The sequence below is a fragment of the Nesoenas mayeri genome (assembly GCF_963082525.1).
Source record: "Nesoenas mayeri genome assembly, chromosome: 15".
Lineage (NCBI taxonomy): Eukaryota > Metazoa > Chordata > Aves > Columbiformes > Columbidae > Nesoenas > Nesoenas mayeri.
The window spans coordinates 17,232,698-17,260,072 of NC_137559.1; the positions used below are offsets into that span (position 1 = coordinate 17,232,698).

The window sequence follows — 27,375 nt, forward strand, 5'->3', positions numbered from 1 at the left end:
AAAAAATCTGCTAATCACATTTTAAGTAGCAAAAAACTGAGAAACTGTTCACATTTGGGAATTCAAAGCTGCTAATTTACCTTAAAACTGCAACAAGCATAAAAATCACTTGTACAAAACTAAACATTTTTATTCTAAAAATGTTGTAAGTTCAGATAAGGGGTTAAGAAAAATCATTCCTCTACAAAAAAGGAACATCACAGAAAACACTGTTAGTTTGCATGAAGTGTATATTGAAACAAATTAGTTTTTTTGGAGAAAAATATCTATCTCCCAATCATTCTATAATATTGCATTACTTTACCTTAAAAGGTTGCGTACTTGCCATCAGTTTGGTATCCAACAGCCTAGAAACAAAGATCTAAATGAGTTGAAATGCAAGAACGTCCAATTTGCCAAATCCTCAAAAATATTTTAGTGTATCATCTGGGAAAAGCAGTTTTACCCTACCAAAAAATTGCTCTCAGATCTTAGAGCAGCCCAAACACTCCTTGGCTTTGTTCCACAGCAACTAAGCAATAGCAAGAGATGCAAACAATGAGTAGTAAATAAATTTGATTCCAAATGTAGTGCAGATTCAAAACATGATGCTAAAAACAAGAGTAGCAATGCTGCATCTTCTGCCAAGAAGCAGAACAATAGCATTGCTCTTTTGAAAAAGAGACGCTAAAAACTATAATTATCTAACTTGTTTCTCATTTTATTTCCAGTAACAGTGAGGTTACAGGGCTAGGACAAATAATACCAGCTTGCTAAAACAATACTGAAACAGTCAAAAGGTTGAATTAAGAACTTACCGGGGAAAGACACATGATGTTAGTTCCTTGAACTCACCGAGGTCCTAATTTAACATGAAACCAAAAGATAAAATCCAAGTAAGTGAACTGTTTATCAGTCTGGGGATGATAGAATAGGAATAGCTACATTTATCCAATCAGCTTCTAAAATTGCACACAGCAACTCAACTCTCACCTCACTAGAGATGTGTTTGTCAGCATTACCATAAATGTCACCCGCAATTACACAGAACTACAGACTAATTAGTTCTGATTGGTCTGTGATGTGTAAGAGAAGTGGTCTAGCACCTCCAGCTCCCTATCCCATATATAACCTAAACTACTTCTAATTCCAGCCGCGTTAACAGTTTTACCTACATGTTCCCAGCATTTAAGGTGCCAAAGGAATATAAGCAGCCCAAGTGGACAGTCGACTGACTATGGGCTCAGATCATCCAGGTGTCAGAAGCACCGGCACAACAGACAACTGCTGACATCCCAACACTGTCCGAACAGGTCCCTAGTGTCTTTCTACCATTTCATATTCAAGTCTTTCCCGCAACACCCACAAACACATGAGGATTGCAAGTAACACAGCCATCACGCAGACCATCCTTCCAATGAGACCTTTGGCTTCTTCAGACAATGTCCTCAGTGCCAAATCACTGCTTAGTTTAACTTAACTGTTAGACTATTGCAGCCATGAACTGTTGGAGTGCCCTGCTATGGTCAGGAAAGTGTGCTCATTCAGACATTCCACCTCTTTGCCCCAGTCACCATTATCCTGCTACGAAATTTCTTATCATTCTGTTAATTGTACTATATTATACAAAAACATGTATTCCCACTTCATTAATTACAAGGGGAAAAATGCCACACAATAATGCTGAAGCTCCAAATCAGTATCTTAACAAGTCGGTTAAATTTATCTGCCATTATCCAAGCAGGTTCTGAATGACCAACAGACATCAGCAGAAACCACAATTCAATTCCAACATTTAATTTGAGCACTTTAAAAATATAAAGGAGAAGAATTCAATCCAACTGTGCTTTCTACATGAGGTAACGCAGTAGCCCAGAAGTAAAAAGTGTTCTTTCTAAAATACTTTTCTATTGTTCTTAGTAGACTGTCATATGCTTCCATTCACAAGACAGTTGGCAAGATAGGACTAAAGACAAATACATTAAGGCATTTATTTGATCATCTGAACACTCAGAAGATTACTTACATCAGGTAGGGGACAATAGAACTGGTGTATGGTATGCATAACATCCAGGAGCATGTTGTGCCCAATAACAAGCTTGCCCTGTGAACAGAACACGAAATGTTAGTTACATTTCCAGCAGAGCGATGAAAGTTCCCGTCCGGGAGGTGAGCAGAGGGCACCTCCCCACTCGCTCCCTGCCTGCCCCATAGACCCCTGCATCCTCTCCGAGCAGCTGCTCCTTCTTCCTCTGCCCCACCACTCATCACAGCTTCAGCAGCAGCTTGAAATGTTGAGAAGATGCACCAGAGCAGCTTGGTACCCAAATGTAACCTATTTCAGATAGGAGTCAAGTGATTTCTCAGTCTGCTACCTTTTATTTTACAATTTGTACAAGAACTCATAATATATTCTTTATGGTTATAATAAACAATATTTATTAGGGGCATGACACAGCATCTCAGAGTGCAGAACTTTTCATGCCAGGTGTTGTACAACCAAGTGCCTCCTTGAAATAGACAATACATTTTTCAGATGTTAACTTTGATTCATTTGACATTACAACCTTCTCTGCTTCCCTGCACCCTCCATTCTCTAAAGAAAACAATACACATACTTTTTTTCCTAATCAGCAGACTGTAACAACTACCTGAAAATAATTGAGCTGAAGGGGACAACATCAAACTATAGCCTATTTCAAACTATGTAAGTATAGGAGAACCAAATGCTCTTCTCTCATTAAGTCTTTAACTGGTAGGAAAAAAACCCAAATACACACACACACACCCACACTCACATACACCCCCCTTTTGGGACAGAGAAGAAAAGCCCTCAAAGCTTAGTTAGTTAAGAGAACCTTGTTAAGAGCCCTATGAAATTGATATTGTTAACTCTTACAGATAACGAGGCTGTTCGTGTCTTTATTTTAAGAGCTTACTTAACTTACCATACTCAACTGTTGTAAAACATAAAGTAACATCAACAACAAAAAGCCCCTTCAACCTTCTCTTCCAAAATCAAACAGCAAAAGAATTCTTTCTTTAAATTATGTTTGTTTCTTATAACCAATGATACATTAAAAATCATTTTAACTTACAGAATTAGCAATGGCATGAACGACTCTGGAAAATCCTACTGCATCATTCAATTCTTCCTGTAAGCAAAGATTCTGACATTAGTGAAATATAAACCCAAATACTGTCAAAACTGTACCTGCGAACCGGCAGACACACCAGTTTGGCTCAAACTGTTTCTCACACATAACCAAAAGCAGACTACAGAGGAAATGTCAATATTTTGAAGATACAGGAGGACTTGTGGATCAGTATAATGATAGTTTAGTAAGAAAAGTAAAAGCTGCGAGCACAAGCAAAGTAAAAAGAGGAATTCACTCCCCACCTCCCATGTGCAGGCACCTCCCCAATGTGCTGAAAGGCTCCTTGGGAAGATGAACTCCAGAACAGCTTCCTCAGCCTCTTGCCCACCACCCAGTCCATTTGTTTTTAGGAGAGGGTGGAAGAGAGACATTGTGCAAGCCCTGCTCAGCAGCAGCCAACACACCGCTGTGGTATCGACACTACTTCAGCCACAAATGCAAAGCACAGGAACATCTGGGCTGCTATGAGGGAAGTAAACCTGACCCCAACCAGACCAACACAGCTGCCCGCAGTTCACTGTCAGTACGATGTCTGCAACTGCGCTCAGCAGCTATTAGACTGCACACCGCTCCAGAAGATAGTAAGGTACATAACTTGAGCCATATTTTATAGATAAATTGTCATAAGATGCAGTAAGTTGAATCCTGATTGTTATTTCTATTAAATCAGATTGTATTTTTATGCTAATGTTGAGATTGGGGAAGAAACATTCTTCACTATTTATATGAATAAGAAGAAATGTTATACAACTACAATATTACATAAGAGGAGTTACACATTTTAAACTAACTCAGATTTGTTTGGGGAGGTCTGACTACAGCATGTATTTTAGTTTCACTTAAAGAATTTAACAGATTTTTCTTTTTCCGGTCTAGGGAAGTAATTTCTGTCTTGCATAATTTGTCTTTATTCAACCAGAAGTGAAATCAGTTCAGTTCTGAAGGCTGCTAGTCAGAGCAAATAACACACCTATAAAGATTCCTTCATAAAAATCTACTGTAGTAAAAAATTGTCCCTAACTTGTCTTTTGGAAAAAGAGATATCACGTTAATTGAGGTCTCTGTTGGTATCTCCTTCCTTCTCAAGAGGCATTCTGCATGCAAGTATGATTTGCTGCACCCGAGTTGACTATCTCGAAACGTGTAAGCACAAATCCCAAGAGCGGGATCAAGAATTCCCACAATTCACATCTTACGGCTGCAAGAAACTTGGGTCAGGCTCAGCAAGCAAAAATACCAAGTCCCATCAACAACGCCAAGAGTGCCTGAATAGACCAGACTGACCCTCAGTATTCATGTGCAGCATGTCTCCAACAAGAAAAGTCAAAGACCTATTAATTGTACCGGACATTTTAACTCAGACAAGCAAGTTTTGTAAGGGAGTGCTACTCCAAGAACAGCTTGTGAATTCAAATAACGTGAAAACCTGCTCGAGAATTTCTGCAAGACTTTTTGCAATGACTGTTGTTATACAGCACTAAGAAATGCAAACGGCTGATGTTTGCTATTACTACACCACGCTTCTCAGAGACCAGGTTCATATAATGAGGAATTCACTGCTTCAGGATATTGGTTAAGTACTCTACAATTACTCCTCCTTAACATTTTGTAGAGTGTCTTGCAACCGTTCTTGTTCTATTGCAAAGCTTAAGTCAGCTGGTAGAATGCCTATGATACATTTCAGACAACAGTCCCAACCAAACAACAGGGAATTACTCCCAAAGCCTATGGCACAACTTTGCAGAGCTGACTGAAGTCATGGATTCTCCCCCTCCCTCTTTCATGTAAACTAATGAAATGGAGCTTTTTACCTGTTCTTTTTCTTGTTTCTGCTGTTCTCTTCTTTTTCGTTCTTCTTCATCTACTTTGCTAATAACAATGTATCTCTCCTTCTAAAATAAAAAATGTATAGTTTGAGCAATGACTCTGAGAAGTTAATATTTAAGACCACCACAAGTTTCTGTGAATGTACATTGTAAAGAAAGTTAAGTCATACCTCAACAGCAGTTACCCGGCAACATGACTTGTTTCTATTGTAAGCGCCACTTCATCACCCACTCCCAAGCCCTTTCTTCAGAAAGCTCTATTAGATCCATCCAAACCTAACTTTTACTAAATCCACCTTTTACTTCTGAGGAAAGGTTATCAGTGCGTCCTTGTAAATAATGGATTGTAAATACCTTTTGAAGCAGAGATTTGTGCTGGGAAGTGAGGATACAGCAGGTAATGCCACTATTTTCCTCTAAGATCAAGATCTACTTTTCACCAAGGGACTGACTTTCCACTGAGACTCAATGTCAGATCCACTACACTTTAAAGTACTCCTTAGTATCCTTTAAAAAAGAATATTAAGCCACACAAATATATGCTTACACTCTTTAGTATCCTTTAAAAAAGAATATTAAGCCACACAAATATATGCTTACACTTCATATGTTGGTCAGATTTAATATTTAGAAACTAGTACATTGTATTCTGTTTAAATTTTTTGCATTTTTCATAGCAAAGCTCAAGTTAGATCTAAAAGTTAGGAGAGTTGGTAAAATTGAGAAATACAATTCCCTTTAAACAGAACAAATGTTACGGGCAGCAACATGCCTAATTACCTTATCTGACTCCAGAGTTTCAACGTGGATACCTTTTGGATATCTGCATCAAAACAAATGAAAAGTAAATACAAGTAGTTATTAATTTGACATTTAGCATATTGAAGACGTAACAGTGGGTAGGTAATTTCACGTCTCAATATTACTAGAAGTCTTAAGTGCAAAAGAATTATTAAAAGCTCTTTTTTAATTTAAAATGATGGAAAATTTGAAGCAGTAGTCTAGTTAAATTGGCCTCCTTATGCTATCTAATGACAACTGGCACTAAAATGCATTTTCTTATGCAATTTCCCCTCTTATTGCTATGGAACACGTAACTTTACATTTTAGTAATATTAAGCAAACGTCATATAGATATTTCATCTACAATCTATAATCTCTGTGTTCAAAAAAAGCAAAACACAGGTGATAAAGCTCTCATTTACTTGCAGCCACAAGACAGTTTCTTTGGTGTCTATGTGCCTTTTAAGTCTCTTATTTTATTATTTATAAACAAACCTAAACTTCCTGCTAACAGTACGTTCTAATAGGAAATATTCATACAAATGTTGTTATCTCCACTACAGGTTTACATCAATCCACCACAACCACATTTAATCACCAAGGTACCACCATACCCAGAGCCACAGAGCATCCCACTGATAGCAAGGTCAGAGAATATTGTCTTTCACTGCTTAACAAGTGGATATTAATCTGATCTTCCTATTAAAATAAACTAACCACAATTATCTAACCACCACAGAGCCAGCATGTTTCCTTTGCCTAGCTACTACTAAAACTAGTACTAGAGAACACATACTATAATAAGAGAACTATTGTGCCCCTCTCCACCTTGGCTTCTCACAGTTTGGAACGCAGATCTCAATTCCAAGTCACAGACCTTGGATACACCAAAAAACAACACTTAAATAAAGAAAACGACCTGCAAAGAGTTCAGGACACAAGGGCAATCAATAGCCACACTGTTTTCTCTATGCTAACTTCACAACTTTGCTTTCCCTCTAGTCTGCACACCCGTGTACACAGCTGCACACACATCAACCAACACCACTGAATGGGAAAATACAATTCACAAACACACTCTTCTGTCCACTGAGAGAAGATACAAGTGTCAGACAAACATAACACTGTGTCTTAGTGGAAGCTACAGATATTCTATCAATATAGAACACCTTTCCATTTTTGAGCTTAGTTCTCAAGCTCACTTCTTGAAATTCAATTTTAAAGGGAGAAGCTTTATTTTATTCACTTCCAGCGTAAGCAACAAATTGCCAGGTGTTGTTGTAACACTGAATTCACTAGGCGTACAAAAAAAGATTTCCACTGTATTTTCCACATTTCCCCAGTGCAGTCAGAACAATGAAACTCTCATCTGTACAGCCTTACAGCCTCTCCTAAGGCCTTTAAGCCTTAGGATGTGTTTAAGCAAAGATAAGGGATATAATAAGCCAAGAAAGGAGACGAGAATCACTGCTAGAATTAGGATTTTTAAGCCAGTACCTACCGTAGAACCAGTAGTTTTTCAAGTACAGCCCACAATCTGCATCAGCACATGCACTTTCTGTTCACTGAAACCCTGTCAGGCTGCGTTTGTTACATAATTCTAGGCTGTGCTGTGCTATTCACAGTATTTACATAGGAATGGTTATGTAAATGCGAAGCTTTAAAATGGTCAAATGAATCATCACAAACCAGTCTAACACAATTTATCTTCAGATCATTATAAAAGTATTATCTTAAAGGAAAAATACAGTCTAAATCAACCAACTCTGAGGTTAAGTAGATCAGATCTTACTGAGATTTCTTATCAGAATTACTAACAATACACAGTAAGGCAGCATTACCAGTAACTTACTTCCAGCTCAGCGTCTGATAAATTAATTTCCTCTGAAATCTAAAATCAAAAGAGAGTTGTGTTACTAATACTCCTCTTAGGTAAGTGTTTCAAAGTAATAACGTTCAGTTAAAGCCAGCTCCATGGTCATTTTTAGAACTATTTCAAAAGCACAGGTCACTGCAACCAGAACCTACTGGCTTTGAGGGGTTTTACTGGATTCTGATGTTCAGTTGCCAAGCTGTAAAGGCATTTACACTATTCTGTGCAGTTACCCACATATCTTCTCATAAGCAAATATTCTGTCGCCATGATTACTGAATACAGACAAAGTGATGTTACCCTGCCCTCAGCTTCACAATGTTCCAGTATTTCTAAATTATTTTAATTTTTGAAATAATCACGTTCTCCAAACATCTGGGCTCCAAAGTTAAATAGACTTTAGGAAGGAAACACATCAAAACCAGTTTCAATACACAGCGTCAACTACGAATAACCGATAGCTCAACAGGCTTGAGAAATCTGTTTATAAAATGCATATCCAGGGCTTATGGAACAATAGGAAAAGGAAGCTCACATGTGCAAGACACTTCTAGGCTACACTTAAATATGTTGTCACCACATGCAGATGTTATGGCTCATTGTCACAGAGGCCCCCTGAGGTTAGTTTAAGGGACAACAGGGCCCAAAACAACTTGTATTACACCGGTGAGAAACAGGGTTTAGCACTCCAAAAGTGACTTGAATACAGGTTTGGATATCAGTTGAGGAAAATTATTAAGGGTCAGCAACTAACACAACAGGAGGTCCACAGAGTGCATGCACGTGGCTTCACCAGAACAATGCCGGAGCCGCCCTGAGTCCGGGCAGAGCCCACACTTGCCTGAGCACGGTGTGGGGTTATTTTAAAGGGACACACGTACTCGTATTGAGTACGGAAAGTGTACACTCGCGATTCTGCGAAGGGAAATTTATAATACACTCGCAATCCTGTGAGGAGAAATACACGTGCAAATGTGCACGGAATATTACACGTGCTTATGTGGAAGCATGGGAGGAAAATACACTTGCGATTATGCGAGGATTAATTTGTACATGTGCTTGTACTGAGCACGGAAAGTACGTGTGCAAATGTGCACGGAAAGTATAAATACACGTGCAAATGTGCACGGAAAGCAGATACACTTGCAATCCCACGAGGGTTAATTTTACTCACACCCGTGGCGCAAGGCAAGCGGAGTCTCCGTCCCGGGGGGCAGCGGCTCCCGGCGGCAGCGGCTCAGCTCGTGCTCCAAGAGATCCGCGCAAGGGGCGGAGTCTCCACGGGAATCCCGTTTTTATAGGCTGATCAGATCTGACTGTGGGCATTCCAGAAGCTTCTCTGCACCCCACACTGGCTGTGGGTGCCCCTGAAGCTTCTAAACATCCCCCACACTGGCCATGGGCGCCCAGCGGCTCCCTGGCACCTCTGCGCTCCCTTCTCCTCTCTCTTAATGACCCTGGCCAGGTACTCTGGGATCAAGCAAAAGCAGCTGTCAGGCTCAAGCAGCAGAGAGAGGGAGATGTGTCTGCTCCTTCCATAGCGAAGGAAGGAGGTTTGCATTCTGCCACACTCATAAAGCAGAGCATGACATCCATATAAATTACCACATTTTCTCATCCTTCGGAGACCAGCCAAATGTAGTTTTTTCTACACTTAACCCCAGTAAAGATCATCATCTTCTTCGTCACTCCCCTAATTCTATGTGACCAAAATAAATAATTTTTTAGATGTAATTTCAGAAACTGACCCTGTACATGGTTCCAGTTCCAAACTTTCATTTTCTTCATTCTTTAATAAGTCTTCAATCTGTTCCCTGGAAGAAATACATTATTTGCTTCTATATCTACTATTTTGTTTTTGCAATATTTAGAGCTCTCCCCAAAAGACAAGAAAACACCCCATAACAAACAAAAGTTAATTATTGCACAACTAGTGAACTAATAAAAATAGCTTAGCTACTAAAAATAGCTTTGGCACACAAACATGTATCTGTTGTTTACGTTTTAGTTTCAACATCTTCCAAGGATATTAAACAATTTTACTTACACCACTTTCTCAATGAATTTCTTCTGATCTTCAGGAATTGTTACAGGACACTTTGTGGCATTAGGAGAAATGTATGACAGAGATCCTGCGCCATTGGCCTGAGAACGTTTCTCATCGAGCTGTTCCCTTAGCTGTCTTTCCTCCTCCTGATTTAAATACGGAATTCCTAATTAAAAATAAAAAAAAATCTCATCATAATTAGAGACAAATTAGGGACACATGATTTAGCAAAGACTTATTACTAACCAAGCACTTGCCAGTGTTACACCCCTGAAGTCTCAAAATAAAGGAGTAACTACCAGCACAACTGTAAATTAGATAAGAGCAATTCTAAGTGCTACATTATGTATTAAGAAAGTACCATGAACGGCTGCCTTTTTCTTCTTTCATTTTCTACAAAGAAAGATGTAATCATACATTTTGCGGACATTGAAAGAAAGAAAACCAAAACAACTCACCAGTGCGAAAAACTTTATTAAAATCAAATCCTTGGTTTGCTAAAAAATCTATACTTGAACTCTGCAACAAATGAAAATAGCTTTACAATTGGCACAAGTATCTGGAGCACAAAAGTATCAATTCAGTTATTTTTATACTTTTTAAGAAATTATACTAAGTCCAAAATCAAGCACAACCAAGTTTGTGACCCTAAAGAAGCCACAGCAAGTTTAGGCTATGCTACTTTTACAATTTATTTTCAACTTGCATAAAGTAAAAGAACAATAAATACACTAAAGGGATAAAGAGGAAAGAACGAGCTATGTGGAAAGAGGAAAGTACAGAAAGCAAAATGTGGTTCAGGAGAACAAATCTAAGACCAAAAAATGCTGGCAATAGTCTGAGAAGCAGTGAAAGGGAGATAAGCAGAGGATCAAAGAGAAAAGAGCAAGGGAGCAAGAAGACAGACAAGAAAGGAACCAGAAAAAAACACAGAATCATCTTGACAGATTTGGAACATTATCTCCGATTCCAGAAACCACACAATGTAACGTGTAACAAGAGCTGAAAACAGAAGTCAAAGATATTCCCTTAAAGTTCATTTTTAGGGATTGCTGTTAACTTTCTTCTATAAGAAAACAAAGAAACCCACAAACAAAAAAGCCAAACAACAACAAAACTTATGTTTATTTGCCTTTTAAGCTGTTAAAAGAACCAACCACTTCTCCCTCTACAATTATGTAGAGTTTTCCTGGTAATATTTTTCAGAAGGCTGCTGCAGGTATACTTTATCCAAACAAAATCCAACTTGTTTTTCTACTCACCTGACAGACAAACTTGACATCTGGTGAACTTCTGTTAAAGGGTTTTGGGAAAATATAGAAATTAAATGACTTCATTATATACCTGTGAAAAAGATGAGTTTCATGTCAGCTCAGCTTATCAATATTACTTCATAAATTCCTCAATTAAGAAAACAAGGAATAAGAGAATAACATACTTTTCTTCTGTGTGATCATATTTAAAAGTGCAAAGGCCAAACTGAAAGAGCAAAAAATCCATGGAATGCTGGAAAGAAAAGGAAAATTTTGCATGAGAATAAAAATCACACAAATGCAAAGACAACTGGGGTGCCCCCACAATAAATATGATTTCTTTCCATTTCAAAATTAAGCACATCTGAATCTTCTTAACCAGCGATGTTCTGTTGGTAATTTTGAAGTAAATACACCAGAGTTTTTCAGCTAGTTTTCATTCCCATCTTACTATTGCCCGAAGATGATTTGTAGTATGCATTTCCATTCCCTAAAAAACAAGAACCAAGGGAAGTCCCTCTCTCTGCACCTGTTGCTCACACAAGAGATGCAGCACCCAGAGCAGACATCAGTCTTACATTCCTCACTGTGCGACACTGTCTGCATCCAGTTTTCAAATACACACAATAATACATCAAATATTCTTCTGACCCACGTGGCTAACGGTGGATAATGAGACAGAAGTACTAGCACAGTCACTAGGCATTTTATCATATTTCATAATTGTTGGATCAATACTGGAAAGGTTTTCAACAGCGCTGCAAGTATATGAGAAAATAAACAAGCATTGTGGTCTTGTTGAAAGACTCATTCCTCCTGAGGGCCAAATATCCATTTTAAATGCAAAGAACAGATTGGATTGTTCAATTCTATCATAGGGAAAAAAAACAATGGGTGGCAACAGGACATCTAAAATTAGTTTTTTGAGTATAAAGATTAACACCAACAATATTCAAGTTAATTTATTAGCTGGTAAATATTAAGTTTTACGAAGGTGCCAACAAGGAATTTGGAACTGGATTCTGACACACCAGATGTCACAACGAGCAACAGAGACTGTGTCTGCAGGGCTGGAATTGTCAGCTACCCTGAAGCTGTCAAACGCTCTATCCAGCCAGGTGAACAGAATACGGCATCATCTGGCTCCTGGGATGCTCTTCAGAGACTGGTCTGTACTTCTTACTGTCACCTTTAGTGTTAGGGTTTTGGTTTGGGGTTTTTTTGGTGGTTTTTTTTGTTTTTTGTTAGGGTTTGGGTTTGTTGTTTTTTGTTTTTTTTTTTAGGATTGTCCTCAGTTTTTGCCATTTCTTGTCCTAGTTTCTCAGTAGGAGCACTACCCAGTAATGCCCTCCTCCTGCAACGTCTCTTAACAGAATATTAGTAAACAGTGCCTATTGACTCCTTGGATGCTTCAAGAGACAGCATGTGCTGCGATGCTCAGCATTTCTCTTTTCCAATTCATTTCTCTTACAGAAAAAGAAAGTCAAAACCAAACACCAAACCCACAGCCCACATCACAGCTTTGACCTTTTGACTCTCGCACACCACATGTTGTCTCCTGTGCTCATCTGACTATTTTTCAAGACTCTTTAAACATCCTCCAGCACCTTGTTCTTTCAGGTATTTTATTTGCTGCAGAGAGGCAGAGGTGGTGTTGGTGCTGGCATTTCAGTTTTCTTAGGGACGGTACACGCTGGCAGGGGAGGTAGTTTGGAAGGATGCTAGTCCTGGGGTACTTTCTTTGCCACTGAATTTCTCCTACCTTCTGAATTGATAAATTTTAACACTCTCAACATCCTTTATGTATTAACTCTTGCACAAAGAATGATACCAGTCTATTCTGACCATGGCTTCTACAAGTTTAATGCAACACTCCCCAGTGCTTGTGTTAGTAGAGGCAATGAACAAGCAAACTCCATCCGCTCTATGTAACTCAACTTTACAGACCTCTGTCATATTTCGTTACATTGTGTCCATTCTGAACTAAAAAGTTCTAAGCTTTTCCCAGCATTTTCATTTTAGTCAAGGTAAACACTTTACCTTTTTAAGCTTCTGATACCTCTCTTCTGGGGTGTCAAAGCCATTGGTTAATGCACTAACAGAAGGCCCGTCGCTGATCCCTGAAAAAGTAGAACATATCTGCCTTTGAGTAAGCTTTTCAAAATTAGCCACAGCAAAAAAAATGCAACAACTGGTAATTTAAGAGAAACATTTTCACTTAAGGAACATGTTAACATTATTTCACGCGAGAAAGATTTTTCTACTGCATAGAAGCATGCGTCTTAGCATAAAAGCCACTCAATTTAATGGTAGCATTCCAGCAGCAGAACTCTGCTGCTCCGGCTCCTAGTCAACACCACGGTAACATGGAAAGGCCTATCAGTAATATAATGTCAATGGGACTTTGCAACAAAATTCAGGATCAAAGTCAAACTAAAAATGGGAAGAGTGCTATCCACACATTTACTGAAGGACTCGGTCACCTTAAGCAATACATAACACCCGTATTTCCACAAGCCCATATAATAGAACCTAAGCCTGATCACGTTTATGTTTCATGGTTGACCAAAGTCTGTATCCCAAAGCTAAAGCACTTATTAAGGCATTTCTCTGATGCATAAACCCTGTGGATTTCACACACGTTAAAGTTCTTACTGCTGTCTTTGCCTGTCCAAACACTTGCAGAGTCTCCCTTATTTATTCCAATCTCTTGCTTTCATGACATGTTTAAAGTCATGGGGTTTTTTTCCTAAGCTTCAATTGAAAATCAGTTACCATGTTAAAAGATGACAGTATCACAGTATCACAGTATGTTTGGGATTGGAAGGGACCTCAAAAGATCATCTAGTCCAATCCCCCTGCTGGAGCAGGAACGCCTAGGTGAGGTTGCACAGGAACGTGTCCAGGTGGGTCTTGAATGTCTCCAGAGGAGACTCCACAACCCCCCTGGGCAGCCTGTTCCAGTGCTCTGTCAGCCTTACTGAGAAGAAGTTTTTTCTCAAATTTAAGTGGAACCTCTTGTGTTCCAGCTTGATCCCATTGCCCCTTGTCCTATCATTGTTTGCCAACGAGAAGAGCCTGGCTCCATCCTCATGGCACTCACCCTTTATATATTTATAAACATTAATAAGGTCATCCCTCAGTCTCCTCTTCTCCAAACTAAAGAGACCCAGCTCCCTCAGCCTTTCCTCATAAGGGAGGTGCTCCACTCCCTTAATCATCTTGGTTGCCCTACGCTGGACCCTCTCCAGCGGTTCCCTGTCCTTCTTGAACTGAGGGGCCCAGAACTGGACACAATATTCCAGATGGGGTCTCACCAGGGCAGAGTAGAGGGGAAGGAGGACCTCTCTTGATCTACTAACCACCTCCCTTCTAATACACCCCAGGTACCATTGGCCTTCCTGGCCACAAGGGCACAGTGCTGGCTCATGGTCATCCTGTTGTCCACCAGGATCCCCAGGTCCCTTTCCCCTACACTGCTCTCTAATATGTAATTTCCCAACCTATACTGGAACCTGGGGTTGTTCCTGCCCAGATGCAGGACTCTACACTTTTCCTTGTTAAATTGACAAGTGGGGAGGGAGTGGAGGCAGCCTGAGTATGACTATCACACATATAATAACTGGTTTAATAATTTTGTGGTAGCCTTAACTTTTTCAAGCCAACACTGAGATCCACTACCTGAGCAAACTGGGGCACCCGGGACCCCACAGACATCACCAACAGCCCCTGAACACGAAACAGGTGCGACTGTACCTGAAAACTCCCCGTCAATTGCCAGGAAGTCCGACTCTTCAATGGCTTCGTACACTTTGGTTAGGTTATCCTTAAAATCTGCGGGGAAAGGGGTGAAACACACCTGAGGCTGCTGAGGGCTGCGGCCCACGGCCCCTCCGGCGGGCACGGGCGGCACTGGCTCCGGGGAGCGCGGGGCGCTGGAGGGGCCGGGGAGTCCCGCCCGCCGCGCTCCAGCCCGGGCCGGGCAGCGGCCTGTCCCGCCGCGTCCCCCCAGCGCCGCCCCTCAGGGGACCCCTCGGCGCCTGACAGAGCGGCCGAGGCCGGAGCGCGCAGCCAGCCTAGGGAAGGGAAGCTGGGGCAGCGGGGCATCCCCTGCGCCGCCGGCTCAGAGCGTGCGTGCGTGCGTCCGTCCGTCCGTCCGTCCGTCCGTCCGTCCGTCCGTCCGTCCCTCCCTCCCTCCCTCCCTCCCTCCCACCGTGGGGCGCGCAGGGCGGCCGGTCACTCACTGCTCCTGGTCACCTCCATCCCGCCCGCCCGGCCCCACCGAGCGCTTCCGGAAACCGCCCCGCCGCACGTGAGCGCCTACGTGAGCGCCCCGGGGCGGCGGGCGGGGCGGCTCGGCCGCCATCTTGCCCTGGGCGGTGCCTGACGGCGGGACAGGCCGCGGGGAGCCGGGAGAGCCCTCAGGATGCCGGGCCCGGCGGCTGAGGAGCCGCTCCCGGACGGGAGGCCTGTCCGCTGACGTGCGAACAGCAGCCGTCCCGCCGCCCCGCACCGTTAGGCCTGACAAGCGCCTCTCAGCCGCCCGCCGTGCCGGGGAGCGGTGCGGGGGGGCGGCTCTGGCAGCCGCTACGGAGCGGGAAAGGAGCCCTAGAGCAGCTGGTTTTCCGTGGGGCGCTCTGAGATATCACAGGTGTTGGGAAACACGGTCTTTGCCTTTCAGACGGGAAAGGCAGAGCCGGCACCAGCGAGGGAGGAGGGCTGGGAACTGGCTGAGGAGACCCCGGGGTGGCGGAGCAGTGGCGGTTGTGAGGCGTCCGGAGGGGCCGCCGCGGTTGAGGTGTCGGGGAAGGAGCGTTTGTCTTCCTGTTAAAACGGTAAAACCAGTATTTTCGTGCAGTATTGTGGAATAACCACAGACAAAGCTCAAGGCCCAGCAAGGGATCCCTGCAGCATGGAAGGGCGCAGCAGCCCCGGAGAGCGAGTCTTGCTCACGGGTGGGAGCTGAGGGGAGCGCAGTGCAGCGCTCGGCGCGGTGCTGCGGGTTCACAGCTCGCACAGCAGAGGGAGAACCTTTGCCAGAACACAGCAGAATGAAAACAAACGGAAGATTCTACAGGAATTAGGAGGTAATTTCTGCATAGAGTAGAAGATACGGAATTATGCAGCACTGAGCAGAGAGAGCTTTTAAAGATTCTACAAGATTAAGTTTTGCCTTTTCAGTATAAACAATTTATTCTGCATGCACTCCCCGCAAATAATCTGTATGACTAACTGCTGTTCAGTAAGAGGTTAGCTAAAATAGAAAAAGATATTTTTCTGGTTTGCAGGAGATTGGCTGAAGCCTAGAATTTTAATCTCACTCCTGTTTAAAGAAATGCTGCTTCGGTTCTGGGTTGAAGTGCTCATGGCACTTCAGAAGTGCTTGATGGCTGTTTTAGAAACCTGATTTTTTTCCCCAAGTAGCTGACAAATCCAGGAATTCTTTGCTTTATTCACCTGTAACATAAAGCTAAACTGCAAGTAGAAATAGAAGATGCTGTAATAAAGTGCAGGTACTTAATAAGAATTGAAGTGTCACGTATTCCAGATGAGACATTTTCTACTTCAACACATAGGTATTATTACATATTTAGGAGGAAAATTTGAAACACTTAATCTTTTGGGGGGTTTGTTTTAGTTATTAAAAAATAAGTTATTTTTAACTCAAAAGGAGAAAAAGTATAAAGAACTTGAATGGCAGCACTAAACCAGTGCAATTATAGTTAACATTGACACTGGTGGTAGTAGCTCCAAATATATTTATGTGGTGCAATAATCTATACTACAAGTTAATACAATTTCACCTTGGATACAGTATTGGATGCTCTTGTTTTTTTGTGGTGCCCTCATCTTGGAAATGTGCCCTTCATATAGGATACAAAGTAAATTTCTACTGTAACAGCAGAGTACCCTGCTGAATTAGGACAATTATCCACCTCAGCCAATTTCTATCTAGTTGATACATCTTTTCTCTTTGAAGGTCTAATGTTCAGTTAATCCCCTCATTTACTTTTTTTGGGTTTGTTGAAGCTTTTTTTAACTATTAGATGACTTCTGTTTGCATTTGCCACTGTTGTTACTAGTGACACAAACAGCATAACTAGAGCTTGAGTAGATGGGAATACTTTGCATTCCTTTTGTTTTCTGAGAAGACCTGGTTTGGATACAAATCTAATTTTTGATGGTGGCTCATTCTGTGGCTTTGTTCCTCTTTCGGAACGATATACTGTCTTCCGGTATTTAGTATATTGCAATAAAAAGGAAATACTATTATGTATTGAGAAGAATTTAATATTCTCATATTTATTCAAATGTTAATCCCCATTATTTGGTAGTTTTCCCGTTTGCAGCTGTATATGTCAATAAACATTTTGGAGGACATACATCTTGTTTACTTTCAGAAGATAACATATTTGCCTAACTAATTAAGTACCTGCGTGGTTCTTTTCCATGTATATATTAAAGCAGCAGTACTTATGAATATATAGTTGATAAACAGAGTTTTCAAATCTCTTATTTTTTAAATGACACCAGAAAAGGTTGGCTGCTCCCCAAGATGAACAGCTCTTTACAAGACTACATTGCAATTTTATACATGAAACTTCATAGAATACAGCAAAAAGGCTACATTTCCACAACATTGAATAAGTCTCTTAACGGAAATACGGTGGAAAAATTAAACAGTTAATTATCTGGTTTTGGTAACTCAAATGTCGTTTGAACTGGACTTGTAGTTTGTGTCAAACTGGAACTACAACAAAACGTTTAAGAAAATGTCGCCATATTGCACAGAGAAAAAATACATCTCAACAGTACTTTTAAATATCGTTCCATTTTTTTTGGAATCTAGTCAAAAAGAAATACAGTAAGGGAACACAGACTGGTATAAATAATTGTGAATGTGTGTATATATAGATATACTCTCATGTGGTAAAAATAGTCTGTGTGTGCAGTGACCTGGTGCAGCCTGCGTTAGCACTGCAGCCAAACCGGCGTTGAAAGATCCGAGTTACACTTGAAATTAAACCTCTAGATCTGGGCTTGTAAATCAAACGTGGCCCGCAGGTTCTGTGCAGGAGTGTTACCGGGGGGTGCGGATGCACATGCAGCAAACGCAGCTCAGCGCTCACCGTTACGGGAGCGCGCTGAGAAAAATGAGTGTAGCAGTGTTTGCGGCGATTTAAAAGCTTTGAAATACAACGGTTAAAGATTAAAACCATTTTTTTTTACAAGTCGGTTTACAGCCGGAACCGATGCGCTCGCTGCTGCGCTCGGCAGAGGCGCCCGCGGTCACCGCGCCCGGGCCCTGCGTTCCGCAGCCCGGGGCTGAGCGGCCCGGCTCGGCGGAGCAGCGGTGCGGGGGCCGGCCCGGGCGGGGTTGCGGCTGCGGCTGCGCCCGCTGGCAGCGGTGCCGGGGCGGGCTGTGCTGCGCTGCGGTACCACCGCCCCCGCCATGGGCCGGGCCTTCCCGCGGGGAGGAAACGGCCGTGACTGCGGGGCCGACCCGTGGGCAGCGCCGGGGGAGGAAGCGGAATGAAGGAGGAAGCGGGAGGCAGGAGCGGGGCTGGTAAGGTTTCTACTTGTGAGCTTCTCTTGTTTGGTGCTGAGTCAGTGGGTTTGCAGCCGCAGAAATCCCATTGCCTCGCTCTTTCAGGAAAACTAGAAGAATGTTGGTAGCTGGAAAACCTTGTTTTTATTTCTTCTCTTGTAAGTGATGTTTCACGTTTGTCTTTTAGAAAGCCAGCAACCTTTGTTTTGCTGTGAAGAGAGGTGTTTGTAAGCACTCTGAGGATCCTAGTTGCACTATCGGTTTGTATTTCTGTACTGCTTGTAATTTTTTTTATTATTTTTTTATTTTTTAATTCTGTATTTCATGTTTACATCTTTGTACTTGTTCTGGATGGAAACATGGTAATTTAGTAGTAAGCAGGAGTCACATGGTGGAGAATGTAAGCATATTTTGGTTAGGTAGTGTCTGAGGAGAAAATGGTATCGTTTTCTGTAGCTTCTAACCTGTGACCGGTAGTAAGTGATCTGGACCAGTGTTCTTAAAAAACGAGGTATAGTCATCTGAGAGAATATAGTAAGAACATCAAGCAAATAGGTTTGTACTTCCCGTGAGCTTTGAACAATCATAAACTTTTCTAATTTGTGCATTTTTTGAACTACTAGCAAATAGTAACTGCCAGTAAAATTAACATAGAGTTCAGTCTTTCACTAAGATGGCAAGGAGACCATTCCAGATCAATCCCTTATAGTTCTGAAGCATATGACTTTGTGGATTGATTTTCTTTCTTTTTTTTTTTTTTTTAAACATTGCCCAGCAATGTCTAGCATTGACCTCTGTTAAAAACGTTTTATTCTATATGCTTGGAAAGAATAGCGATGAAGTAAATGAGATCGTTCCGTTATTCTGGTGTTTTATTTTTGTATTATCTGAGGGTATTTTCTAATTATATTTCTTTTGATTTATGTCTTTTACTAAAGCCTTGATTAAGGATACTGTTGAAAATCATCTGAATCCCAGTTACTGCAGGTTTTTGTTTCACTTTCATGTGTTACGTAACACAGGAATAGAAAATACAGGGAGATTGAGCCAATCTGGTTTTGATTGTACCTGGCATTGAGTATGTTGTTGTAAAAGTAGATCTTATTACACTTTGGGGAGAGTTAAGTTAGTTTAAAAGTTTAAAACCATCACAGTGACAAAAGAATTACTATGATAAATTATGCTGCTGCAATTCTAAACTTCCTTAGTAACTTTTTCTTAATGAGGTTTATCTTGTTGCTTTGCAGAAGTCACGCCTTAGTGGATTTGAAGATCTCAGACAGCCTTCTGTTTGTGTGAGGCATAGAGGAAAATGGAAGAAGATGAGACTTCACAAGGTGAAACGGAGAGGGCAGGAGTTGAAACACATGATACTCCTGAGATCGGTCGGCGGATATCGGTCAGCGAGTTCCTTTGCCACTGCTGTTACGACATCCTAGTCGATCCCACCACCCTGAACTGCGGGCACAGCTTCTGCAGACATTGCCTCGCCTTGTGGTGGGTGTCGTCCAAGAAGAATGAATGCCCCGAATGCAGAGAAAAATGGAAAGGTTTCCCCAAAGTCAACATCCTCCTCAGGTGAGGGTAATATGCCATTTTTTTACTTTCTAAAGCCACTAAAATTAGTTGTCTGCTTTCTTGAGTTTGTTGCAGATTTTCATAGTTTATTGGTAACCTGAACTTTCACAAGGATGTTTAAGTCCTCAAGTTTTTGATGTTCTGAACTGTTCAAGCATGTTTTTCTGTATGTAACTAAGGGGTGGGTTGGTTGGCTTTGTTTTGTTTGTTTGGTTGGTTGTTTCTTTCCCAGTTCTGAATTTTTGGGGGGAATGGAGAGGAGGGATCATTTTTTAGTATTGAGATACTTCCATCTTTTACTACAGTTGGTTGTTTCCTGGCAATTCTAAGTTAGACTTATCTTTGATAATTATGTAATTATTTCTGCAATAGAAATTATTTATAGGAAGAAATGTGATCTTGTCAGATATCAGAAATATCAGTTTGCTGTCTTGAATTACCCACAAGTTCTTGTGTTAATAATACTTTATCTTAGATAAATAATATTTTAACAAATACGTGATAGGATTGATGATAGGCTTTTATGTTGTCTTTTACTTAGCATTTTTGAATAATCAAGGCTTGCCAGGAGCACACACAAAAATAGCTTTATCTAAGAAATAAGTATTCTTTTTTAATGTGTTATTTTAACTTACTTTATGTTTAGAAACTAAGAAAAATATTGCTTGGAAGTAATTTATTTAAGTTTAACTTTACTAAGTATTAAGTAATGTTTTTGTGCTTTTAAGGATGACAGGCTTTAGTAGAGGCTGGAAAACAAAAATCTAGAAATTAATCCCTTTTCTGAAGGTTAAGCCTCAATAGTTATAGTACAATGACATATATTTTTCCCTTTAGAGATGTTACTGAAAAGCTATTTTCTGACGCCATTGAACAAAGAAAAGAAGACATTCAACAGAATGGTGAGGCAACACGCAGCTTAGCAACTTTCCAAAAGTATGGGAATGACCAGATTCCTACAGTACAGAATACAAGAAGAATTAATCCTCGAGGAGGAGGGTTTTTCTCGGGTGTTCTGACAGCTTTAACTTGTGTGGCAGTAAGTTTCATCTGGGTGGTTTTCCATATTTACTTCATTAAGCATGCAGTGAAATATACTTAAATTACATACACATAAAAAAGATTGTCAGCACAGAAGAGATTTCAGCTGAACGAAATTAATAAGGTAGCGTTCAGAGCTGTCTGACAGGAACTGGGAGGAGTGGCTGACACTGGAAGCTGTGCTGCCATCAGAGACCTGGACAGGATGGAGAGTTGGGCGGGGAAAAACCTAATGAAATAGAACAAGGGCAAGTGTAGAGTCTTGAATCTGGGCAGGAACAGCCCCAGGTTCCAGTAGAAGTTGGGGAACGACCTATTAGAGAGCAGCGTAGGGGAAAGGGACCTGAGGGTCCTGGGGACAGCAGGGTGACCATGAGCCAGCACTGGGCCCTTGTGGCCCCGAAGGCCAGTGGTACCTGGGGTGGGTTAGAAGGGGGTGGTCAGTAGGTCAGAGAGGTTCTCCTGCCCCTCTACTCTGCCCTGGGGAGACCACACCTGGAATATTGTGTCCAGTTCTGGGCCCCTCAGTTCCAGCAGGACAGGGAACTGCTGGAGAGAGTCCAGCGCAGGGCAACAAAGATGCTGAAGGGAGTGGAGCATCTCCCGTGTGAGGAAAGGCTGAGGGAGCTGGGGCTCTGGAGCTGGACAAGAGAACACTGAGGGGTGACCTCATTAATGTTTACAGATATATAAAGGGTGAGTGTCAGGAGGATGGAGCCAGGCTCTTCTTGGTGACAACCAGTGATAGGACAAGGGGCAATGGGTACAAACTGGAACACAGCAGGTTCCACTTTAATTTGAGAAGGAACTTCTTCTCAGTAAGGGTAACAGAACACTGGACCAGGTTGCCCAGGAAGGTTGTGGAGTCTCCTTCTGTGCAGACATTCCAACCCGCCTGGACACCTTCCTGTGTAACCTCATCTGGGTGTTCCTGCTCCATGGGGGGATTGCACTGGATGAGCTTTCCAGGTCCCTTCAACCCCTGACATTCTGTCATTCTATGATTCTGTAACTTCCATTGCAATATACAGCAAATGGATGTTAGACAAATTGGGTAAAACTTCAAGATATTTTCTTATAACCCGAATATTATAGGGTTCATAAAATGGAAGATTCTACATCTCAAGCTCATTTATGAGTGTTTATTTGTATCATTAATATATTTGCTTTGCAGATAAAAGATTTTTTTTTTTAATCTACCTTTAGGTAGTTCTGCTTGGATATCACTGGAGCAGCAGAGAATTTGAAGAAGATCATCTTGTCCACAAGCCTGTTGCTAAGTGGACTGCCGAGGAAGTGATACTTTGGCTGGAGCAGCTGGGCCCATGGGCTTCACATTATAAAGAAAGATTTTTGCTGGAGAAAGTGAATGGAAGGTGAGAGGCCTAATTGTCAAAAGAGCTGTCCTTTGGTTGGACTACAGGATGGCTCTCATTAGGGACGGCATATTGTGAAGTGACTGTACTTCCTTCCCTAGATTATGAGAATATTCTGTTGATGTATCAGAATAAAATTCAGGGGAAGTTTTAACACTCGTAGTTGAAAGCTTTAATAGTAGATACTAAGCAAGCCAACGGAAAACTTTCTAAGAAATGTTTATGATGCTGACAGTGCAGACTGCAATGATCCTGAAAGTGAAGTTCTACTAATATATTATCCACCCCTCCCACCTCTTGTTTCTTGTGAAAAAAAGCATGTGCTGTATATATTGTTGCATTCCACCCAAGAGCTCTAGGTTTGATTTCAGGAGGCCAGGCTAGATCTGTGAAGTACTCAAGAACTGTGTTCTCTAATAGCCAACAAGCTGATAAATTTGCATGCTGAAAGCAGGCAAGAGAAAACTTGAAGGATATTTAAAACCCAGGCCCTGAGATGCAGTTGATTCAGAACACTTGATATGGTGTGTAATGCCAAAGGTGATACCTTCTCTCAGTATCTTATTGTTTCAGTACGTAATTGCTGATTTGTTAGTCGTATCTTTTTGGTGAAGAGGCGCTGTTTACCTTCTGAATTCTGCTTTTGTAGACTCCTGCTGACACTGACAGAGGAGGATTTCACAAAAGAGCCTTACAGTATAGAGAACAGCAACCACAGAAAAGCTATTGTGGCAGAACTGGAATGTGTGAAAGCTTTAGGCGTTAAACCACCACAGAACCTTTGGGAATATAAGGTAAACTTTAGATAAAGTCTGTCATGTACGTTAAGTATTTTTAAAATAATATATTTAAAAGAAAATTCTCTTAGAGTCAGGAGGAGTGTTAAGGTAGTAGAATTACCCTTGTAAAAACTGCTCGGTTTAATGGACTGTTGCATTTGAAAAAGGATCCTTTGAAAAATGTTTGTCAGAAAAAAACTAAGGGACTAATGTCCCTTTTGTTTTATTTTTTCATTGTTTGAAACGTAATAATTCGATAACTTTCAGGCAGTAAATCCAGGAAAATCACTCTTTCTTCTGTATGCGCTGAAGAGTTCTCCACGACTCAGCATGTTATACCTGTATTTGTTTGATTATGCGGAGGCTTTCCTACCTTTCATCCACACAATCTGCCCTACGCAAGAAGACAAGGATGAAGATATTGTCACAAAACTACTAGTAAGTGTTCAAAACATTCCAAATACCACTTGCTTTAGTTCTGAGTATTTTAAGACTAGCAGCATAGAAATACATGATGTAGTTATTCACCGTTTAATCTCTTTACAACATGACCTAAAAAAAAATCCTACAAAGTAAGCAGTTCCTTGAATTTATTGCATGTAATCACCAGAGGTGTGACCATTACTTTTAATAAGATTGATTTAAGGCTTTTGAGACTTCAGATATGTGAAACTGATTTTTGTTGGAGTTCACATGACTATAGTAAGGCTGCTCACTCAAAATACTTGTATTTTAACAAATGGGATTGTGAGGTCTAGCTGTCTGTGATGTTTCATTCTAATCCAATGGAAATTATTGGCTTATAGTATTTTTTGCCAGGAAGGTAACTTACTGACTTCAATGTATTAAAAAACATTTTTTCAACAAAAGAGTAGTAGAAGTAAGCCACTATTCTGTCTGTTTAATAGGAAATTGATTAACAGTCTTTTTACCCTAATTTACAGGACCTTAAGGATCCTACTTGGAAACAGTGGAGAGAATTCCTTGTAAAGTATTTCTTTTTGCCATACCAGTTGATGGCTGAATTTGCTTGGGATTGGTTGGACGTGCACTACTGGACATCAAGATTTATAATTGTCAACGCCATGTTGCTCTCTGTTCTGGAATTATTCTCCCTTTGGAGGCTCTGGGTGAGAAGAGAACTGAAGTAAGTCTTACCGAGCTGGGCGGAGAGGGTAGGAAGTACCTCGCCTTAGAAAGTAGCAGTCTTACAATTTCACAGTTGCTCACTGAAATGACGATGTTTAAGCTCTGAGGTTAGGAAGAACATGTGAATCTGAATCTGCACATACACTAGTACTCGCTCTTGAATGTCTTTATTTCTGTGAATACTTGATTTTTTTTTTTTTTATAGTTGGTTTTACTGATCAGATGTAGCCAATATAGTAACGGTAATAAGCACGTGCTTAACCACGGCATAAATGCTAACTCCCCTTGAGAATTTTCTTTTATGCGAACTGGTGTTAGCTGTCAGCTGAGAACTAAATACAGAAGAATTTTGTCATTACATACTTATAATATAGTTATTAAAGGATGAGTCCTCAGGATCATAAATAGGTTTGATTACACTGATATTGTTTCTGATGAGTGATCAGAATTTCAGAAATTTCTGTGTTCAGTCACCGCTTTCACCTTAATTCATGCATATTAATATTACCTAATCATTGCTGTGATCTTTTATTGCTAGTTTTTAGAACTTGCATGGGTGAAATTCCCATGTTGGTGTGCGCTGGGGTTCACTTTCTGTGCCGGCAGCCAGAGGGCAGAACGTGCTCAGGAGAGAGCTCAGCTGGGACACATCTGGGATCCCACCGCTTTAACTCGCTGTGCTTTGTGCTCTGAATACATTGACTTACTAGATTTTGCATAAGGAAGCATTATTACTGTATTTTAAGGAAGTTTTTCTGGAGTGTAAAATGATGTTTTACAGCTACCTGAGTAAGTCCTATATATTTTGAGGCTGCAGCACATATTAGCTGTTCTTAGAATGGGTAGAAATACAACGGGAAGTTTGTCTAAGCCTCTCCGTTTCCTTTTTCACAGGACTATTCCTCACAGAATGTGGAGGCATTTCTGGAAGGTCTCAACCCAGGGTCTTTTTGTTGCCATTTTTTGGCCTTTTATTCCTCAGTTTGTCTGCAATTGTTTGTTTTACTGGGCCTTGTACTTTAACCCGATTATAAACATTGATCTTGTGGTTAAAGAAGTGAGGCGTCTCGACACGCAAGTGCAGTGACTGGCAGTGGAACTTTTGAGCCATTTAGCTCCTAAAAATGGACATTTGAAATAAACTTTGCTTTTCTTCTTCATATATGTGGTAGTGAAAGGGGTGGATTATCTGAACTTAAACATACAAAAAAGCCTTAAGGTCAGTTCCTCTTACCCCAGCTGATTCCAACTCTGAGGATGGGCTTTATGATCCTAAAGGAATTGTTTATTGAAAACAAAAAGTGACATTGCTGATTTAGCCACGTGAAACTTACACAGTCATGTCACCCTGTTGTTGATCAAGTCAAATTTCTCTATTCCATCTTGAGCATTCTGGTTATTGTTAAGCCTGCCTTACAATCAGTGTCTTCTGAACAGCTACAGTGATTTGATTTGATTTTTTTTACTTAGCATTTCATAGCAGCAACCTGTTCCTCAGAATGTAAGTTTGCCAAAGGAAAGTTCTTCCTGGATAGGCTTGATACTGAAAGTACCTCTGTGTTTTCAGTCTGCTTGACATGTAAAGCTGTGACGGTCAAATACACAGCCTCACAGTAGAGTTTGTTCTGAAATTCCTCCTGTTGAAGGCAAAAACTGCTTGAGGTTTTGTCTTTGGGAAAATATGGTGATTGCCATTCAAATTTTTATATTCTGATCAGTTAGACTTCAGTAACAGCTTCTTTGACGCTCTCCTCTTGAAGTCTGTTGCTAATTCTTTAATTCGGGGTTATCCGTTAAAACGATTATTTTTGAAAAGTGACCTGGCATAGTAATTATGTCTCACTGCAATGGAATGTGTGTCTCCAGATCTCCGAGCGAATATTGACTGGCAGGTTATTTTGTATAAGCAGCATTGCCATTTGTCAACCTAAGGTTTTTGACTGAAGCAAAAATTAGATTTTCCAAGAGTTTTGTCCCTTGCATTCTGCATTGGGACTTTTTGTGTTTTGTTGGATTTGGTTTGTTTTGTTTTGTTTTCCTCATTTGTATCATTAATATGAACTTTAGATTTGCCTGTGAATATTTTTAAAGATTAAAGATCTCTTTTGAAATCTTCATCCTTCCGAAAAAAGTGTTGTGGTTTTTTTTCCACTGTATTGAAGTACCTGTTGTTAGCTTTGACTTGTGTAAATTTGTTCTGTAGCCCCACAGCTACAAGTGAGGTTGGTGAAAGTAAACATAAGTGTATTATTCAGCAATTTGTGTTACTGATTTCTCTTCCTAAAAGGTTTCAAGAAACTATGAAGTGGCTGTAGTGAAAACCATCGTTACATCCTTCTGATCTACAAACACTTGTGAACTTTGCCAGCTCCTGCTGTCCAGGGTGAAACACTTGTGGGAACGGCAGCTGGTGCCAGAACCGCTCCATTTTTCATGCATCTGTCTCGGCGATGGTTACATTCGCCCCTTTCAACCCGGCTCTGAAGTTCTAAGGGTAGAACTCCCCATGTCTCCAGAAAACTCAAAGCGTACATAGAGAAAGGAGCTGGAGCCGTAGCAAATGCACAGCTTCGTGGAAAATTGCATTTAAAAAACAAAGACTAAAATAAATAATTCTATTAGGTAATTTTTAATACAGGTAGGACTACTTCAGGTGAATGACAGGCGACAGTTAAATTAGGCTTTGCAGTAAGTGTTTAATATGGATGAGAGGGCTCTTTGTGCTGACACTGTCACCTCATGCGTTTCTTCTGGTCAGTTCAAAGTTAACACATATTAGGGTAAATGTTAGTGGAAAAGTTTGGTTTGTATCTTAGAGCTGGGGGCGCGGGAATGGAAAGAATAATATTATGAATCTGAAAAATCTGCAAATCTGAATAAAACAAAATTAATTTAAAGTTCATTACTCCATAAGCTGATAAATTGCTATTTAGCCAATAAAATCTTACACAGAGCTAATGGACTTGCTTTTAGTCCATACGTCA

At 40.8% G+C, this 27,375-nt stretch overlaps 2 protein-coding genes across 11 annotated transcripts in view; one reads left to right on the plus strand and one right to left on the minus strand.

The window, feature by feature from the left end:
• Positions 1-14,922, minus strand: part of PARN (poly(A)-specific ribonuclease) — a 60,609-nt gene extending 45,687 nt beyond the window's left edge. For 2 of the 5 annotated variants that reach the window (XM_080354327.1, XM_080354328.1), the window contains exons 1-14: positions 14,676-14,922; positions 12,960-13,039; positions 11,105-11,172; positions 10,929-11,010; positions 10,125-10,185; positions 9,667-9,832; positions 9,368-9,433; positions 7,599-7,637; positions 5,744-5,786; positions 4,949-5,029; positions 3,078-3,134; positions 2,006-2,083; positions 798-841; positions 305-347 (exon numbers count right to left, since the gene is read on the minus strand). In XM_080354327.1, the coding sequence (XP_080210453.1) occupies positions 305-347; positions 798-841; positions 2,006-2,083; positions 3,078-3,134; positions 4,949-5,029; positions 5,744-5,786; positions 7,599-7,637; positions 9,368-9,433; positions 9,667-9,832; positions 10,125-10,185; positions 10,929-11,010; positions 11,105-11,166 (822 nt within the window). In that variant the 5' untranslated portion in view covers positions 11,167-11,172; positions 12,960-13,039; positions 14,676-14,922. The remainder of the gene's footprint in view (positions 1-304; positions 348-797; positions 842-2,005; positions 2,084-3,077; positions 3,135-4,948; positions 5,030-5,743; positions 5,787-7,598; positions 7,638-9,367; positions 9,434-9,666; positions 9,833-10,124; positions 10,186-10,928; positions 11,011-11,104; positions 11,173-12,959; positions 13,040-14,675) is intronic. The other 3 variants (XM_080354326.1, XM_080354329.1, XM_080354325.1) reach the window with 2 other exon arrangements.
• Positions 14,923-15,312: 390 nt separating this feature from the next.
• BFAR (bifunctional apoptosis regulator) lies at positions 15,313-27,222 on the plus strand. 6 transcript variants are annotated; one of them, XM_080353778.1, is made up of 10 exons: positions 15,313-16,006; positions 18,153-18,486; positions 18,656-18,728; positions 19,716-20,046; positions 20,884-21,085; positions 22,294-22,463; positions 23,113-23,257; positions 23,510-23,680; positions 24,187-24,389; positions 25,286-26,502. In XM_080353778.1, the coding sequence occupies exons 4-10, from the start codon at positions 19,781-19,783 to the stop codon at positions 25,476-25,478; spliced, it is 1,350 nt and encodes a 449-aa protein (XP_080209904.1). In that variant the 5' UTR covers positions 15,313-16,006; positions 18,153-18,486; positions 18,656-18,728; positions 19,716-19,780; the 3' UTR covers positions 25,479-26,502. The 6 variants fall into 6 exon arrangements, with proteins under 6 accessions (XP_080209904.1, XP_080209907.1, XP_080209906.1 ...); XM_080353781.1 differs by lacking the exon at positions 25,286-26,502 and adding an exon at positions 26,679-27,222 and having other exon boundaries at positions 18,153-18,728; XM_080353780.1 differs by having other exon boundaries at positions 18,153-18,728; positions 24,256-24,389.
• Positions 27,223-27,375: the final 153 nt, after the last annotated feature.

Excerpts from the sequence above, each read along its gene's own strand:
- BFAR (XM_080353778.1), top strand. The coding sequence starts at position 19,781 with ATGGAAGAAGATGAGACTTCACAAGGTGAAACGGAGAGGGCAGGAGTT. Across the intron at positions 21,086-22,293 it reads CAGCTTTAACTTGTGTGGCA|GTAGTTCTGCTTGGATATCA; the intron begins GTAAGTTTCATC and ends ATCTACCTTTAG. Across the intron at positions 23,258-23,509 it reads AGAACCTTTGGGAATATAAG|GCAGTAAATCCAGGAAAATC; the intron begins GTAAACTTTAGA and ends GATAACTTTCAG.